Source organism: Mesocricetus auratus, unplaced genomic scaffold (genome assembly GCF_017639785.1).
Source record: "Mesocricetus auratus isolate SY011 unplaced genomic scaffold, BCM_Maur_2.0 Super-Scaffold_100044, whole genome shotgun sequence".
NCBI classification, from domain to species: domain Eukaryota; kingdom Metazoa; phylum Chordata; class Mammalia; order Rodentia; family Cricetidae; genus Mesocricetus; species Mesocricetus auratus.
The window spans coordinates 7,840,309-7,860,674 of record NW_024429221.1 but is presented as its reverse complement, the minus strand read 5'-3'; the positions used below and the strand labels follow the sequence as shown (position 1 = coordinate 7,860,674).

General features: G+C 41.0%; 1 protein-coding gene across 1 annotated transcript in view; it reads left to right on the top strand.

Annotated features, from left to right (window-relative positions):
• Positions 1–20,366, top strand: part of LOC101822725 (mucin-16) — a 170,949-nt gene continuing 150,583 nt past the window's right edge. The window contains exon 1 of the mRNA XM_040735245.1: positions 1–11,743. Coding sequence (XP_040591179.1) covers positions 1–11,743 — 11,743 coding nt within the window. The remainder of the gene's footprint in view (positions 11,744–20,366) is intronic.

The following is a 20,366-nucleotide window of genomic DNA, read 5'->3' as shown; positions in this document are numbered from 1 at the left end:
ATGTCTCAACTTACAGAGCTATCCACAGAAGGGGCAGCAGAAGAGGACACCACTATCACAGCTCCAAAGGCTACTTCCATTGCCACTTCAACCACCAAAATCTCTACTACAGCTTCAAAACCCCTGGCTCACCTCAAGACAACAGAGAAAACAAGCAACACAAATACAACAGAGATGATTATCACAGCCTCAGATGCTTCCCATAATGTCCTAGGGATCACAGCATCATTTCCCACCAGCTCTGGAGAAAACACTAGCATGGTCCTCAGTACAAGACCATCCTCTTATAGTAGAGAACCAGAGAGCATGGCTTTATGGAGTCACAGTCTTAGGACAGAGACAAGTCAAGTTGTTAATCCTTTGCCCATATCCTCTGATGAGTCTGATACAGTATCATTGGTCACCCATTCTTTAGAGATTACTTCAGCTGTTGCCAAGATAACCCAGAATGCTTCTCAGGATGAATCAGATTCCATGGTGTCCACAGCCACTACTCCCAGAGAAGAAGCCAATTCAGCCATTGCAGCAGCAGCAGTTTCCCCCGTGATACCAGATTTGGTGACCTCACGGATTAGCAGGCCTGAAGAAAGCACCATTTTGTTTATTCCAACTCTCACTGATTCCCAGAGTGAACCAAAGTCAACAGGCTCTGGGATCACCAAGGCTAGGACAGAAGTCCCCTCAGCCATTCCAACAGTCCTCATGACAACTCCAGATGTTTCCCATATTGTATCAGATAGTGTGCCCTCAGTGACCACCAATTCTGAGACCGAAGCCAGATCAAATTCTTCAACTTCTACTACTTCATCTAATGTATCAGAAATACTGACTTCACTTGTCACTACTTTTAGGACAGTCACCAGCAGCAATATTCCAACTTTGACTCTTTCTTCTGATAAACCAGAGACAGGAGCCTCAATGATCACTCATACTGGGGTACAAGATACTTCATTCCTTCCAACTATGACTGCTTCCTCTGGTGTACTTGGGATAGTGACTTCACTAGTCCCTAGTTCTGAAATATACACCAGTACAATTTCCCCAGCAATAGCAAGATATTCACAAAAAATGGAGAAAATAACATCACAAGTAACCCTTTCTGCAACATCAGAAAATAGTTCTTCTGTTACAACTCTTACTACTTTACCAAGTGAAGCAGCTGAATCAGCCTTATTTGTTACCAATCCTGAAGAGAACAGCCTAAGGGTTCCCAGGACAAGACCAAATTTTTCCCATATTGAATCTCATACCACACCCCCAACAACCATCACTATTGAACAAGAAGCCTTATCATCTGTTCCAACTATAGCTATCTCGACTAGTATTCCAAATATGACAACACTAGAAGGCCATGGTTCCGAGGAAGATGCTAGAACATCTAAACCAATTTTGAGTCTTCATCCTTCTGAACCACATACAAAAATTTCTCTGATCGCTCATTCTGGGGAAAAGACTAGTTCATCCACATCTACTATTGTTGTCTCTCCAGGTGTAACAGAAATCATGAGACCAGTATTCCCTAGCTCTGAGACATGGATAGATACAAGAAATAAAACTATTTCCTCAGGTCAGCCAGAGACCACAACATCATGGACTATGAATCCTGAAACAGAAGTAACCTCAAGGGTGATACATACAACCATCTCACCTAGTCTTCTAGATCTAGTGACCTCAAAATCTGTGAGCCACACTCCTAAACCGCAGACTACACTTTCATTGGTAACTGATGCTGGGGCAGACTACAATTCATCTACGTCTACTCTGGCTGACTTTCCAAGTATAAGAGAAGTGACCACTTCACTGGTCACTAATGTAAGTTCCAAAAATCATGCAACAACTTCAACTCCAACTTTTTCCCCAGTAAAACCAGAGACAACAATATCTTGGATGAGCAAGCTTCAAAAAGAAGCCACTTCAGAGGTCCTAATGACAAATGCAAAGCCTAGTGTTCCAGACATGGTGACTTCAACAGTTCTGAACCACACACCTTCTGAACCACAGACAACATCATTGGTCACCAATGCTGGGGGACAGCTCAGTTTATCCATGTCTTCTCTCCAGGCTTCATCTCCAGGTATAACAGAAATGACACCACCATTATTCACTAGCTTTGGCACAGACAGCTATGCAAAGACTACAACTCTGGCTGTTTCCCCAGGTCAACCTGACATCAACGTTCCGTGGGCCACCCATCCTGGAACAGAAGGTACTTCAGGGGTTTTATCTACAATGATCTCACCTAGTGTGTCAGAAATAATGACTGTACCAACCGTTATTCCTTCTGAACCATATACTTCAATTTCATTGGTCACTGACATTGGGGAACAGCCTAGTTCAGCCATGTCTGCAAGGCCTGTCTCTCCAGGTATGACAGAAATGATCCCATCACTGGTCACTAGTTATGGCACAGAAAATCATCCAGTGACTTCAACTTTTGCCATTTCTCCAAGTCAATCAGAGGCCACAGCCCCATGGGTCACCAATCCTAGGAAAGAAGACCCTTCAGGAGTTGTAACTTCAGCCATATCAACTAGTGCTCCTGGTATGATGGCTTCAACATCTCTAAACCACATTTCTTCTGAACCACAGAACACATCATTGGCCACTCATGCTGGGAGACAACACAGTTTGGACACGAATAGCATGGCAGTCATTCAGGGTATAACAGAAATCACATCACTTGTCAACAGCTCAGGTATAGAAAGCCATGCTGTGCCTACATTTATAGTGTCATCCCCCATAAAACCAGAGGCCACATCACTAGGAGTAACCCAGTCTAGAACAGAAGGAACATCAGGGGTGCTATCTACAACTGTTTTATCTAGTGTACAAGGAATGATGACCAGAACTATTATTCCTTCTGAACCACATACTGAAGATTCATTGGTAACCAACACTGGCGAAGAGCCCAGCTCATCCATGTATACAAGCCCTATCTCTGCAGGTATAACACAAATGATACCATTCCTCCTCACTAGCTATAACACAGAACAGTATTCAGTGTCTTCAACATTGGATGCTTCTTTGAGTCAACCAGACACAACAGAACCATCACTCACTTATCCTGAAAAAATAGACAAATTAGGGGTTCTAAGTACTACCATTTCAACTGGTATCCCAGAAATGATCACTTCAACAAATCTTATTCCTTCTAAACCACATACCACATTTTCATTGGCCACTCACATTTGGGAACAATCCAGTTCAGCCATGTCTTCAAGGCCTGTCTCTTCTGGTCCAACAGAAATGATGAAATCACTGCTCACTAGCTCAAGCACAGAAAACTTTTTAATGACTTCAACTCTGGCTGTTTCCCCAGATCAACATGGGACCACAGGTTCATGGGCCACCCATCCTGAAAAAGAAGGCACTTCAGAGACTATAAGCACAACTTTCTCACCAGCTGTTCCAGATATAATGACCTCAACAACTCAGAACCACACTCCTTCTGAACCACAGACCATAGCATCATTGGTCACCTATGCTGGTAGACATCCAATTTCATCTATGTCTACCCAGGCTGTCTCTTCAGGTGTAACAGAAATAATGACACCTCAGGCCATTAGTTATAACATGGTGACACATGAAACTAGCCCTGCTCTTCTTGTTTCCCCAGTGCAAAGTGAGTCTACAGCCTCATGGACAACTCATGTGGAAAGAGGAACCACTTCAGGTGTTTTAAATACCACCATTTCAGCCAGTGTTCCAGCACCTGTTACTTCCCCAACTTTTATTCCTTCTGTACAACATTCCACAGTTGCACTTGTTACCCCCAATGGTCAACAGTCCAACTCTACCATCCCTACTCTGGCCCTCTTTCCAGGGATAATAAAGGAGACACCATCAATGGTCCCTAGCTCTGGCACAAAAAATATTTCAGCAGCTACAACTCTGGCAGTTTCTACAGATCAAGCAGAGGCCACAGATTCATGGGACACCCATTCTGTAAAGGCATTCACTTCAGACATTATAACTACAACTAAGCTACCTAATGCTCCAGAGAACATAACTCTAACAAGTCTGGCCAGCTCTTCTGAAACACAGACCACAATACCAGTGGTTACCCATGCTGATGTACAACCCAGTTTATCCATATCTACTCTGGCTGTTTCTTCAGGAGTAACAGAAATGATGACATCCCGGGCCAGTACTACTGGAACAGCAGCACATGAAACCAGTCCAGCTCTACTCGTTTCCCCAGGTCAAAGAGAGACTTCAACCTTATGGAATAGTATTTCAGAACTCCTTAATGGCACAACTTTTATTTCTTCTGAGCCACATTCCACAATTTCATATGCTACTCACATTGGTGAGCAGTTCAATTCAGCCATGCCTACTCTGGCTGTCTCTCCAAGTATAACAGAAATGATTCCATCACCGGTCACTAAATCTACTACAAAACATAATTTAGCAGCTACAACTCTGAAGGTTTCAACAGAACAAATAGGAACCACAACTGTATGGGTCACCCATCGTGGAAAAGATGACTCTTCAGGGAATTTATCTACAAACATGTCACATACTATTCCAGACATGATAACCTCAACAACTCTGAGCCACACTCCTTCTGAAACACAGAACATAACATCATTGGCCACACTTCCTAGTGGACATCCCAGTTCATCCATATCTACTCAGGTTGATTCTTCAGGTGTAACAACAATGACACCATCACTAGTCACTAGCCTGGACAGAGAAAACTATACAATTACCTCAACTCTGGATGTTTCCATAGGTCAGTCTGAGACCACAGCCACATTGATCACCCATCCTGAAAGAGAAGCCACATCAGGAGTACCAACTACTCCAATTACAACTGGTATCCCAGAAATGATGACCACGACACGTCTTGTTCCTTCTGAACAACATAATACCATTTCACTGATCACTCATATTGAGGGACAGCCCAGTTTAACCTTATCTACAAGGCCTGTGTCTCCAGGTATAGTAGAAATGGTACATTCATTGGTCACTAATGTAAGTGCAGAAAGTTATCCTATGACTTTAAATGTGAGTGTTGCCCCACATAAACCAGGTACCACAGCTCCATGGGTCAACCATCCTGGGGAAGGAGGTACTTCAGGAATACTATCTACAACCATCCCACCTAGTATACCAGAAATGATGACATCACCATCACAAAGTCTTATTTCTAGTGAACCACACACCACAGTGTCACTTGTCACTCATGTTGAGGGACAGCCCAGTTCAGCTATGTCTTCAAGTCCTGTCTCTTCTGGTATAACAGAAATGATGCAATCAATTCTCCCTAGCTCAAGCACAGAAAGCTTTTCAATGGCTTCAACCATGGCTGTTTCCCAAGGTCAACCGGGGACCACAGGTTCATGGGTCACCCATCCTGAAAATGAAAGCACTTCAGAGATTCTAAGTACAACTATCTCACCTACTCTTCCAAACATATTGACCTCAACAACTCTGAACCATACTCCTTCTGAAGAAAATACAGTAAGATCATTGATCACCTATGCTGCTAGCAACCATACTCTATCTATGTCTACTCATGGTTTCTCTTCAGGTGTAACAGAAATAATGACACCTCAGGCCATTAGTTCTAGCATGGTGACACATGAAACTAGCCCTGCTCTTCTTGTTTCCCCAGTGCAAAGAGAGTCTACAGCCTCATGGACAACTCATGTGGAAAGAGAAACCACTTCAGGTAATCTAAATACCACCATTTCAGCCAATGTTCCAGCACCTGTTACTTCCACAACTCTTATTCCTTCTGAACAACATTTCACTGTTTCATTTGTTACTCCCATTGGTAAACAGTCCAACTCTACCATCCCTACTCTGGCCCTCTCTGCAGGAATAACAAAGGAGACACCATCAATGGTCCCTAGCTCTGGCACAAAAAATATTTCAGCAGCTACAACTCTGGCAGTTTCTACAGATCAAGCAGAGGCCACAGGTTCATGGGTCACCCATTCTGTAAAGGCATTCACTTCAGACATTATTACTACAACCATGCCACCTAGTTCTGCAGAAAACATGATTACAATGAGTATGACCAGCACTCATTCTGAACCACAGACTATAACATCATTGGTCACCCAACATGGTGGATATTCAAGTTTATCTATGTCTATTCATGATGTCTCTTCAGGAGTAACAGAAATGATGACATCCCAAGCCAGTACTACTGGAACAGCATCACATGAAACCAGACCAGCTCTACTTGTTTCCCCAGGTCAAACAGAGACTATAGCCTCATTGTCAACCCATGCTGAAAGAGAAGAAACTGCAGATTTTCTAAAAACCACCACTGCAATTAGTGTTTCAGATCTCCTTAATGCCACAACTCCTATTTATTCTGAACCACATTCCAGCATTTCTTTTGCCACCCACAATGGTGAACAGTTCATTTCAGCCATTTCTACTCTGACTGTCTCTCCAGGCATAACAGAAATGATGTCATCATTGGATACTAGGTATGATGCTGAAAACAATTCAACTCTGGTGGTTTCCAAAGATCATCCAGGGACTGTAGCCCCATTGGGTACTCATTCTGGAAAAGAAGACTCTTTCAGGAATCTATCTACAACTATATTACCTAATATTGCAGACATGATGCCCTCAACAACTCTGAACCACACACCTTCTGAACCACAGACCACAACATCATTGGTCACCCATGCTGGTGGACATCCCACTTCATCCATGTCTACTCAGGTTGTTTCTTCAGTTGTAACAACAATGACACCATCACTTGTCACTAGCTTGGGCACAGAAAATTTTGCAATTGCTTCAACCCTGGATACTTCCACAGGTCAGCCTGAGACTATGGCCACATGGATCACTCATCCTGAAAGAGAAGCCACATCAGGGGTACCAACTACTACCATTACAACCGGTGTTCCAGAAATGATGGTCACAACCACTCTCATTTCTTCTGAACCATATAACCCAATTTCAATGGTCCCCCACATTGATAGACAGCCCAGTTCAACCTTGTCTCCAAGCCTTGTGTCTCCAAGTATAACAGAAATGATACAATCCCTGGTTACTAGCTCAGGCACAGAGAGCCATCCTGCGACTTCAACTGTGGGAGTTTCCCCAGATAAACTAGGGACCACAGCCCCATGGATCAACCATTCTGAAAAAGAAGGCTCTTTAGGGCATCTGTCCACAGCCATCTCACCTAGTGTTCCAGACATGATGATCTCAACAACTCTGAACCATACTCCTTCTGAAAAACAAACCATAACATCATTGGTCACCCATGCTGCTGGACATCCAAATTCATCCATTTCTATTCAGGCTGTCTCTTCAGGTGTAACAGAAACGATGACATCCCAGGCCACTACCACTGGAGCAGCAGCACATGAAACCAGTCCGTCTATGCTTAGTTCCCCAGGTCAAACAGAGATTACAGCCTCATGGACAACTCACCCTGAAATGGAAGAAACTGCAGGTGTTCTACATACCACCACTGGAACTAGTGTTTCAGACCTTACTTCCACAACTCTTATTATTTCTGAACCACATTCCACAGTTTCATTTGTCACCCACATTGGTGAACAGCCCAATTCAGCCATGCCTACTCTGGTTGCCTCTCCAGGTATAACAGACACGGTATTAGTACTGGGCATTAGCACTGTAGCAGAAAACAATTCAACTATGGCAGTTTCCAGAAATCATCCAGAGACCATAGCCCCATTGGTTACCCATTCTGGAAAAGAAGGCTCTTCAGGGGATCTATCTACAGCCAGGTCACCTAGTGTTCCGGACATGATGAACTCAACAGCTCTGAGCCACTCTCCTTCTGAAGCACAAACCATAGCATCATTGGTTACCCATGCTGCTGGACATCCCAGTTCATCTACATCTACTCTGTCTGTCTCTTCAGGTATAACACAAATGACACCATCACTTGTCACTAGCTTGGGCACAGAAAGTTATGCAAGTACTTCCACCCTGGATGTTTCCATAGGTCAGCCTGAGATGACAGCCACATTGGTCACTCATCCTGAAAGAGAAGCCACATCAGGGGTACCAACTACTACCATTACAACTGGTGTCCCAGAAATGATGGTCACAACAACTCTCATTCCTTCTGAACCACATAACCCAATTTCAATGATCACTCACATTGATAGACAGCCCAGTTCAACCTTGACTACAGGGCCTGTGTCTCCAAGTATAACAGAAATGATACAATCCCTGATCACCAACTCAAGCACAGAGAGCAATCCTGTGACTTCAACTGTGGGTGTTCCCCCAGATAAACTAGGGACCACAGCCCCATGGATTAACCATTCTGAAAAAGAAGGCTCTTCAGGTGATCTATCCACAGCCCTCTCACATAGTGTTCCAGACATGATGACCTCAACAACTCTGAACCACACTCCTTCTGAACCACAGACCACAACATCATTGGTCACCCATGCTGGTGGACATCACAATTCATCCATATCTACTGTGTCTGTCTCTTCAGGTAAAACAGAAATGACACCATCACTTGTCAGTAGCTTTGGCACAGAAAGTTATGCAATTACTTCAAATCTGGATGTTTCTATAGGTCAGCCTGAGGTCACAGTCACATTGGTCACCCATCATGAAAGATTAACCACATCAGGGTTACCAGCTACTACTATTTCAACTGGTGTCACAGAAATGATGACATCAACAACTCTTAATCCTTCTGAACCACTGGCCAGATTTTCATTTACTACCTCTGCTGCGGATGAGACCAATTTAGATCTATCTACCACAACTGTCTCTCCAAGTATAACAGAAATTATGACACCACTGGTCACTACTTCTGGGAGAGAGACACATGAAACTCCTCCAGTTCTATTTGTTTCCCCAGGTCAAAAGGAGACCACAACTTCATGGGTGACTCATATTGAAAGAGAAGCTACCTCAGATTCTACAACTACAACTATTTCAGCTAATGTTCCAGATATGATTACCTCACCAAATCTTATTCCTTCTGAACCACATCCCATAGTTTCACTGGCCACTGACATTGGGGAACAGCCCATTTCAGCCATGTCTACATGGCCTGCCTCTCAAGGTATGACAGAAATGATCCCATCACTGGTCACTAGTTCTCACACAGAAAGTCATCTGGTGTCTTCAGGTCTGACCATTTCCCCAGGTCAAACAGAGACCACAGCCCCATGGGTCACACAGCCTACAAAAGAAGACACTTCAGAGGCTGTAACTACAACCATTCCACCTAGTGTTCCAGACATGATGACTTCAACAATTCTGAACCACACTCCTTCTGAACCACAGACAACATCATTGGTCACCAATGCTGGGGGACAGCTCAGTTTATCCATGTCTTCTCTCCAGTCTTCCTCTCCAGGTATAACAGAAATGACACCACCATTATTCACTAGCTTTGGCACAGAAAGCTATGCAACATCTACAACTCTGGCTGTTTCCCCAGGTCAACCTGACATCACAGTTCCATGGGCCACCCATCCTGGAACAGAAGGTACTTCAGGGGTTTTGTCTACAACCATCTCACCTAGTGTATCAGAAATGATGACTGCACCTACCCTTATTCCTTCTGAACCATATACTGCAGTTTCATTGGTCACTGACATTGGGGAACAGCCTAGTTCAGCCATGTCTGCAAGGCCTGTCTCTCCAGGTATGACAGAAATGATCCCATCACTGGTCACTAGTTACGGCACAGAAAACCATCCAGTGACTTCAACTCTGGTCATGTCCCCAAGTCAATCAGAGACCACAGCCCCAGGGGTCACCAATCCTAGAAATGAAGATACTTCAGGAGTTGTAACTTCAGTCATCTCACCTGGTGCTCCTGGTATGATGACCTCAACATCTCTGTACCACATTACTTCTGAACCACAGACCACAACACTGGTCACCCATGCAGGAGGACAGTCTTCTTCATCCACATCTTCCCTGGATATCTCTACCCATGTAACAGAAACAATATCATCACTAGTCACTAGCTCTCATGTTCCAGAAATGACAATCTCACCAAATGTTATTTCTTCTGAAGCACATACCACAATTTCTGTGGTTACCCACATTGTGCACCAGCCCAGTTCAACCATGTCTTTAAGGCCTATCTCTACCTATGTAACTGAAACAAGACCACCACTAGTCACTAGCTCTCACATAGAAAGTGATTCAGTGTCTTCCATTCTGGCTACTTCTTCAAGTCAGAGAGACACCCCAGTCTCATGGGTCACCCCTCCTGTAACCAAAGCCCCTTCAAGCACTCCAAGGACATCCATCTTTCCTAGTGTTCCAGACATGATGGCCTCATCCCCCCTTTTTCCTTCTGAACCACATACCACAATGTCCTTTGTCTCCCATGTTGGAGAACAGTCCAGTTCAGCCATGTCTACAAGTTCTATCCCTCCAAATATAACAGAAATGATGACACCACTGGCCACTACTTCTAAGACAGAGACCCATACAACTACTCTAACTCTGGATGTTTCAAGTCAAACAGATACCACAGACTCCTGGGTCAGTCATCCTGGAAAGGAAGCAACATCAACAATTTCTACTCTGTCTACTTTATTTGGTGAGCCAAATATAACTGAAACATGGCTTACTGTTTCTGCCCCACCCAGTACACCACTTTCCACAACAACTCCCACATTTTCTTATAGTGAATCAGACATCACTCTCTCAGCTTCTAAGGCAGAGACCACTTCGACCATTCCAACAACTCTTTCATCTGATGTACAATATATGACCACTCCTCTGGTTTCTGGTTCTACGACAGATAATAGCATGATTTTTCTTCCATTGAGTACATGGATGCATGAACCAACATCAACAGTCTCCTTGGTCACTCAACCTGCCTTAACCCAAAAAACTTCCAGTTTTTCGGATAGTGGTTTAGATATAACTCCCTCAATAGTCAATCATCCTGGAATAGAAACCAGTTCATCTGTGCCAACAACGACTGTCTCTCATGGGGCACCAGGTGTAATGATTTCACAGTTCATTAGCTCTGGGCCAATGAACAGTACAGTTCCAACCACAGTTCTGCCTCCCAATGAGCCAAAAAGCACAACCTCATTAACTACCCTCCTCAATGCAGAGACTAACAGAACATTTCCTGTTTCAACTGGTTTTCTTTCTGTTTTGGAGACCACAGCTTCAGTGCCCATTACACCTGGGGTAGACGTTAGTACAACTCTCTTAAATCAGACTGTCTCCGCTGGTGAACCAGAGATGACAAAATTTCTTGTGAACTCATCTGTGACTGAGGATAGCAGAAGTGACATGGGTACAACAATTTCGTCTGGTACTTCTAAAGAAACAGTCTCTCTCTCCATCTACTCTGAGACTGAGACCCATACAACCCCGTCCCTTGTTTTAGCAGGTACCACAGGTTTATGGGCTTCCATCCCTTCAAGAGAATCAACTCTGAGTATGTCTCCTAATGTCCCTGGGTTTCCAGGTGTTGCAACAATTAGTAAATTTAGCAGTGAAACTGTACCGAGCACAAAAACTTCAGCATCTGTCACTACAGTTAGACTTCCCAATTTCGACAGTGATGTCACAAGCCCCATAATGACCTTGATATCATCAGAGTCCTCAACAAGCCCACTTACTGACCTGGAAACTACAAGTGAGACTTTTCATTTAGATACCACAAGTTCAAGACCCACTGAGGCTAAGACCACAACTACACTACATGGAAGTTCTTTTGCACCTCTGGCCTCCTCTAGAATGCCCACATGGTCTTCTGAGAATGTGACTTCAAGACCAAGTAAGAGTAAGTTTTACTATTGTAGTAATATATAATATATATGTATGTAATGTAAATATTTCCTCTATGTGTGTTTTAGGTATACAATTCAGTATTGTTGAAAGCACAATGTCATGCAGCCACCACTTTCGGTTTCCAGACAGTTTTTGGATTCCTGTTCATTACTGACTTTGTGAGGGTTGAATCTAGGACCTTATATACTTCAAATGCTATGACACTAACCCATATCCACAACCCTCCAAACAATTTAAACCACCCCAAACTGAAATTCTGTACCCATTAAGCAACAATTCCCAATTCTACATTCTCCCCAATCATTAGTTACTTATGCTTCCTTTCTATGTGCTGTATCCGTTATACAGTTATTATCCACACAGCAGCCAAGACTTCAGCAGTCATGGCATACATGGGAGACAAAATTTACTAACACAATACGGATTCCTTTGACTCTTATATTCTGTCTATACCCTCTTTCACAATGTTTCCTCAGCCTTAGAACTGGTTATTCATTGATTTTTTTATTTATTCATACATTCATTTACTTTAATAGTGTGTGTGTGTGTGTGTGTGTGTGTGTGTGTGTGATATGCAGTCAGAGACAAGAGAACATCTTTATCACTCTTCACTTTATTCCATTTAGGTAGGGTCTTTCACTAAACTTAGAACTAGACTGGAAGCGAGGAATCTAAGATCCTCCTGTCTCCACCCACATCATTGCTCTGTCTGGTGTTGCAGGAATACACATGGTCAAACCCAATTTTTTATATGTGTGCAAGGGATTCAAACTTAGACTCTCATTTTAGCATGACAAACACTCTCACCCACAAATCCCTCTTCATAACCCTAAGAGCTATAAGCTTTTAAATAAAATTTTAATTGATTTTTTAAATTTTTCTTCTATTTTTGAGATTTTAATATAATTACATAAATTTTCCTTTCCCTATCTTCCCTTAAACCCTCCCATAAATCTCCACCTTGGTCTTTTTCAAAATTATTGCCCTTATTTCATTAGTTGTTGTCACATGTATGTATAGGTATATATACATATATTCTAAATAAAATCTACTGAGTCTACGTAATGTATGAATATTTTCAGGACCAATCCTTTGGCTTTTACAAGCAATTAGCATTAGCATGCCCTTCTCCATTCCACTCTGAATCTTCCTTGGTTACCTGTGTTCTGTCTGTAGGACTGAGGACTTGCAGTCTTTCAATGTCCACTCTGGCATGTCTATTATCATCCTAGTATTAGCTCATGTTTAGGCAGTGATGTTTTTAGTGTGCCCTTCTCCATTCCCCTCTGAATATTCCTTGGTTACCTGTGTTCTTTGTGTAGGATTGAGGACCTCTGGTCTTTCAATGTCCACTCTGGGATGTCTATTATCATCCTGAATTAGCTCATGTTTAGTAAGAGTGTAGCTTCTGAAACTACTAACAGACACAATCTCACAGCAAACTCCCTGATCCTCTGGCTTTTACAATCCTTCTGCTTCCTGGTCATCAATGTTCCTGATTCTTAGGGCCTGGAGGGTTTTGTCGATGTATCCATTGTAACTGAGCTCCTTAACTCTGCATTTTGATTGGTTATTGCCCTTTGAACTGGTCAGTGTTACAAAAAGATGTTTCCTTGATGAAGGTGGAGGACTACGCTTCTCTGTGGGCATAAGAACAAATGTTCAGATTATTGTTTGGGATTATGCTGGTTTAGTAAATTGGTGGTTGAATGTTTTCCAGGGTAATGGTTTTCAGTACTAAATTTCCATTACCAAGCATGATTTACCACTTTTTGGATATGTCTTCAGTCTAAATGGAGAGCTCTTGGTTACCATCAAGGTATTCATGACACTAGTCTCCCCATAAGGCCACAGTGCATTGTTGGTAGTTACTTTCCCAAGGAGATCAACCAAACACAATTCCTGGGTTGAAGCCTACTTGGTTATGGTATAAGATCTTTTTGATGTGTTCTTGAATTCATTGGCCAAGTACTTTATTGGGTATTTTTGCATCTACATTCATAAAGGTATTCAATTTTGTCTGTAATTCTCTTTCTTTATTTATGGTTTGGGTATAATGGTGACTGAGGTCTCATAAAATAAATTTGGCAATGTTCCTTCTGTTTCTATTTTGTGAAATAATTTGAGGAGTACTGCCTTTATCTCTTTGAAGGTCCAGTAGAGTTCTGCATTAAAACATATGACCTTGGGTTTTTATTGGATGGAAAACTTTTAATGAGTGCTTCTATTTCCATAGGGGTTATAAATCTATTTAAGTTGTTTATTTCCTCTTCATTAAGTTTGGTATGTGGGATCTGTCAAGAAAATTACTCATTCCTTAAGATTACCCAATTTTGTTGAGTACAGGCTTTTAGCATATGACCTAACGATTCATTGGATTTCCTTGACATCTGTTGTTATTTCCTTCTTTTAGTTTCCTATATTGTTAATTTGAATATTCTCTCTGTGTCTTTTAGTTACTTTGAATAAGGGTTTGTTTATCTTGTTGATTTTCTCAAAGAACCAACTCTGTTTCATTGACTCTTTATTAGGTTCTCTTTGTTTCTATTTTATTGATTTCATCCCTCAGTTTATTTCCTACCATCTATCCATCCTAGGTATGTTTGCTTCCTTTTTTTCCTATAGATGTCTCCAAATTTTTATGAAGGCACTTAGTGCTATGAAGTTTTGTCTTAGCACTGCTTTCATTATGTCCTACAAGTTGTTCAGTTTCTAGGAGTTTTAGACTTTCTGTTGTTTTTGTTCTTGTTGAAATCCAGCTTTAATTTGTGGTGACCTAATAGGATAAGGTTATTTCAATTTTCTTATGTCTGTTTAGACTTACTTTATGCAATGTGGTCAATTTTGGAGAATGTTCCATGAAGTGCTGAGAAAAAGTTATATGCTTTTGTGTTTGGGTAAAATGTTCAATGGTATCTGTTAGGTAGTTTTGCTTCATAACATCTGTTAGCTCCATTATTTCTCTGGTTGCTTTTCATCTGGATGACCTGTCCATTGATGAGAGTTGGGTATTGGAATCTCTGTTAGTGTGTGAGTTTTGATGCGTGATTTAAGCTTTAGTAGTGTATCTTTTACAAATGTGAGTACCCTTGCATTTGGAGCATAGATGTTAAAAAGTGAAATGTCATCTTGGTGAATTTTTCCTTTGATGAGAATGAAATATCTTTCTCCATCTTTTGATTAATTGTTTTGAAGTCTATTTTGTTAGATATTAGAATAGCTATACCAGCTTGTTTCTTGGATCCACTTACTTAGAAAATCTTTTTCCAACCCTTAATTCTGAGGCAGTGTCTATCTTCGATATTGAGGTATGTTTCTTGTATGCAGCAGAAGGGTGGATTTTTTTTACATGTCCCTTCTGTTATTCTGTGTCTTTTTATTGGCGAATTGAGTCCATTGATAATTGAGAGAGATTAATGACCAATGATTGTTAATTTCTGATATTTTGTTTTTGGTAGTGATGGTAGTATGTGTGTGTGTGTGTGTGTGTGTGTGTGTGTGTGTGTGTGTATGTGTGTGTGTCTTCTTTGGGTTTTTCTGGTGTGAGATTACTTATTGCGTGTTTTTGTTGGTGTAGCTAAACTTGCATTGGGATTTTCCTTTCTAGTACCTTCTGTAGGGCTGGGTTTATGGAGATACAGTTTTTAAATTTGACTTTGTTATGAAACATCTTGTTTGCTCCATCTATGGTAAGTGACAGTTTTTTTTGGGTATAGTAGCCTGGGTTAGTATATGTAGTCTCTTAGAACCTGCAAGTCATCAGTACAGGCCCTTCTGGATTTTAGGGTCTCCATTGAGAAGTCGGGTGTGATTCTAATAGGTCTGTCTTTATGCTACTTGGCCCTTGATACTTTCAATATTCTTTCCTTCTTCTGGCAGAGGAATTTTTTCTAATCCAATATATTTGGTGTTCTGTAAGCTTCTTGTACCTTTATAGCATGTCTTTCTTAAGGTTGGGAAATTTTTCATTTACAATTTTGTTAAAAATACTCTCTGAGTTTTGAGCTGGGATTCTTGTCCTTCTATTCCTATTATTTGTAGGTTTGATCTGTTCATATTCTCCCAGATTTCCTGGAAGTTTTATGTTAGGAATTTTTGTTATGTTTGTTTTGTTTTTTGAGACAGGGTTTCTCCGTGTAGCTTTATAACCTGTCCTTGAACTGGCTTTGTAGACCAGGCTGGCCTCAAACTTATAGAGATCTAACTGCCTCTGTCTCCTGAGTGCTGGGATTAAAGGCATATGATACTACCACCTGGCCAGGAATTTTTTTATTTAAAAATATTTATTTTTCATTTTACATACCAACCCCAGTTCTTCCTCCCTCCCCTTTTCTCACCCTCCCCACCTCCCTGCCTTTCTACCCCAATCCATTCCTCATAAGAATTTCCTTGGGGAGTCAACAAAGTCTGACACACCAAGTTGAGGCAGAACAAAGCCCCTGTCCCCTGCACCAAGGCTGATGAATGTATGGGGAATGGGCTCTAAAAAGCCAGTTCATGCACCTGGGATAGGTCCCACTTCCAGGATACCCCCAAACAGTTGAAGCCACATAACTGTCACTCACATTCAGAGTTCCTCAGCTGTCAGTCCATAGTGCATGAGCTCCCACTATCTTGGATCAGCTGCCTTTGTGGTTTTCCCCATCATGGTCTTGAAGCCCCCCTTGATCATATTATCCTTCCTCCCTCTCTTCTACTGAACTCCAGGATTTTTTTTAGATTTAACATTTTCTTTGACTGATGAATCTATTTCCTCTATTGTGCCTTCAACACCTGATCTCTCTTCCATCCTTTGTTTTCTGTTGGTCATCCTTGCATCTGTAATTCCTGTTTGCATACCCAGATTGTCTATTTCCACGATTCTCTCAATTTTTTGCTTTCTTTCTTGTTTATATTTACATTTTCATGTTTTGAACTGTTTCCTTCACCTGTTTGTTTCTTTTATGTTAGCTATTTTGGCATTCTTTAAGGGATTTAGTGAGTTTAATGGAATTTTTGTTGGTCTTTTCCTCAATCTCTTTAAGGGCTTTCTCTTTTTTTCCCTTATTTGCACTTTAAGGATCTCTCATCTTCTTAGTTGTCTTTAAGGTCATTTTGCTGTGCTTCAGCTGCATTGGATTGATGAAAATTCAAAGTCTGTTTTGTCAGATCTTAAGATAACAATGCCTGTTTGTGTCTTGGTCTCAATTATTTGGTGAATTTTTTTCTTAATGTCCTTTTACTCTAAGGCAGTGCCTATCTTTGAAACTGAGATGTGTTTCTTGTAGAAAACAAATAAAAGGATTTTGTTTCTTGATCCAATCAATTCCCCGACATGTCTTTTTATTGAAAAATTAAGTCTCTATAACTTAAAGTTATTAAAACGCTTTCATTAATTATGGTCAACACATTGTTGGATTTTGATGTTGTAGTTTGTTTTTTCAATAGCACTTTGCATTTTTATAATTTTGGAATAATTTCTTTCCACAGTTTCTCACCTATGTTCATTCCTTTCTTCAACCTGAAATATTTCTTCCTGTATTTTCTTTAGGTTTGGTTTGTTGGATATGATTTTTTAAGTTTATTTATTTTGCATCCTTACCACAGTTTCCCCACCCCCTCTCTTGCCACTACCTCTCTCTATCTCCCTTCTCCCCACCCCTACTTCCAATTTTCCTCCTCTGTTTCTGTTCAGAAAAGGGTGGGCCTCCCATGGATATCAATAAAGCATGGCTATCAAGTTTCAGGAATATTAAGCACTTTTCCTTGTGTTAAGGCTGGACAAGCCAAGCCAATATAAGCAAGAGGGTCCCAGAAGCCATGGAAAGAGTTAGAAACAGCCCTGTTCCCACTTTTAGCAGTACCATGAGAATACTAAGCTACAAAACAGTCACATATACGCAGAAGGCCTAGGTCAGTCCCATGCAGGCTCTCTGGTTGTTGGTTCAGAGGCTGTGAGTTCCTGTGAGACCAGGTTGGTTAATTGTGATATATGGTTCTTTTAGGCTGTGGTTATCATAGAAAGTTTTCTTTCTCCATCAATTATGGCAGACAGATTTTTTGGGATATATAATTCTAGGCAGTCCATCACAGTCTTTTTTTTCCCCCCTGAGGCAGGGCTTCTCTGTATTGTTTTTGAACCTGTCCTGTGCTCTGTAGACCAGCTGGCCTTGAACTCACAGAGATCAGACTGCCTCTGCCTCCCAAGTGCTGAGATTAAAGGCACATGCCACTAAAGCCTGGCCCATCACAGTTTTGTAGAACTTAAAATGCATTTCTCCAGGCTCTTCTGATTTTCAAAGTTTCCTTTGACAAATCAACTAATATTGTGCTGTGTTATACTTGTGTGTTTTTTTCTTGAAACTTTCGATCCATTTTCTTTATTACATGCATTAGTATTTTAAATATGATATGTCATGAGAATTTTCTTTCTAGTCTTTTTGGTGTGTCTTCCTTAGTTTGGGGAAGTCTTCATCTATGATCTTGTTGGAGATTCTATGACATTGACTTGGGATTCTTTTCCCAATAATCCAAAGGTTTAGTGTTCTCATTATGTCCTGTATTCCCTTTATATCCTTTGTCTATTGCTTATTTGCTTGTTTGGTTTTCTATACTTTGCTTTCTCATCTTTGAATCCTGATATTTTATCTTTTGCTTGATTCATTCTATGTGTAAGGCTTTTCTTTGAGCTTTCTAGTTGAGTCACTAGGTTTTTCAAATTTCATCTTCATTTCAGTGTATTCTAATTGTTTCTATCTCTTATTGGATTATATTTCCAAGTACTGGATTGTCTTCTTCATGTCTTGGGCATCACATAGGCATTTAGTTTCCTAATTACTTTCTTCTTAATTTCATTAATTTACTTTTTGTGTGTTTCTTTTTAAAACTCTTTGAATTATTTGATGAAAGCAGTCACATTCTTCACCAAAATATCACAAGAACAGTCTCTAGGCCACTTACTAATACTCTTCTTCTATGAAACCTCTTGAGTGTGACACCCACATGCCATATCGCCATCAGGAACACTGTCTTCATGCTCCCACTGGGATGCTCCATTAAGTCCTGCTTAAAGTGTCTAAAACCAATTTTCTAGTCCAAAGACCCAAAATCTTCCTTTGCTTTACAACAAAGAGCCTATCATAGTCATACCACATCCCCTGGTACCAACTTCAGTCTTGGTCCATTTCTTTGCAAGTAGTTTCTTAGTCCTTTGGAAATAGTTCTACACTCCGTTGAGCAAGAATTGAAGTATATGATACTGTGGGGGTCATTCTTGTTCAAACCACAACAGGTGGAGAGGATGGATGTGGTGCAAAAGGGACCTGTAGTGACAGTTAGTGTAGGTCCTGCTGGAATCCTAGAGGTAGTTTGCAATGCAGAGAGGGTTGAGCATACTAAGATGGAGAACTGTATGGACCTGAGCTAGATCCTGAAAAATGGGAAGAAAATGGGAATGGAGGCTTTCAGGGACACTTACTAAACTAGATGATGAAGAAGACAATGGGAAATCTTGAGCTGTGAGTTCTTGAATCAACTGGATATGATGTCTACAAGCTACAGGCTTTTCCCTTCTCTATCTTACATCCATGTGTCTGGCCATACTAGTCTTATACCCATTTTCCCATAGTCCACATCCTCCTACCTTCAGAGATACAGCAAGTATTGCTCTTGAAATTCTGGAGTTTTATTTTGGTTTTTGTAATTCTCTTTTTCTAAAAAGTCTGTCACTTTTCATAGACCATAAATTTCTCTAAAGCAAAAATCTTATATACTGTCAACCTGCATTCTGTCCTATTCTATTTGCTCAAGTCTTCCATGTTTTGCATATTGACTTTTTGTAAGTTTTTATCATTTTTGTAAGGAAATTTCCTAGCAACAGGACTAATTTTTCCCTTTTATGGTTCTTTTTCTATATCTTCCTTTGGTTTTCTTTCTTTTTTTAACTAATGAGTTTATTCTATGAGTAAAAGCTTATTTATAAGATCATAAATGACTTATAAGTATTTATACACTTAAAGAAATGTCTCTCCCTCCTCAAGCAAATATTAACTGTCTATAAATTCTCAGAGAGGGATGGGGCCTCATGAACTTTCCCGCCCAAGCAACTATTCCTCAAGTAGAGACAGAGCCTTGTGAAAATACAGCTGACCTCCCACAAATTCACCACAGGACATTGACAGATCTTATTTCTTCCAAATTGTCACATCTTCTGTAAACACAAGAACACAAAACCCTTGGCATGTCTTGAGTATAGCATTCCTCCAAACTCAGTACTATCTCCCTTTCTCTAGCTCTTAAATTCTTTCTAAACCTTCCACAGTTTCAGTGCAGTTTGAAAAGCATGACACAGATATCCAGTTTGGGGCTGAACATTCAGTAGTCCCTCAGTCTTTTCACTTTGACCAGTTCCGAGTCTTTACTGTTACCACTGTCCATTGAAACCTTTATATGATGTGACACAAATGTGAAAATAAAGGCCTCAGTTCCCTTCTCAAGTAAATGTAATGTCAATGGCTTGTCACCTTTAGACATTCTGGGCTGAAACTTCAGGATCCCTCTGGAGAAGAAGTCATAAATCTACTATGAAGTCCCACCCTCTCCCTCTAGTTGGGCAGAAAAGATTTGGGCATGATATC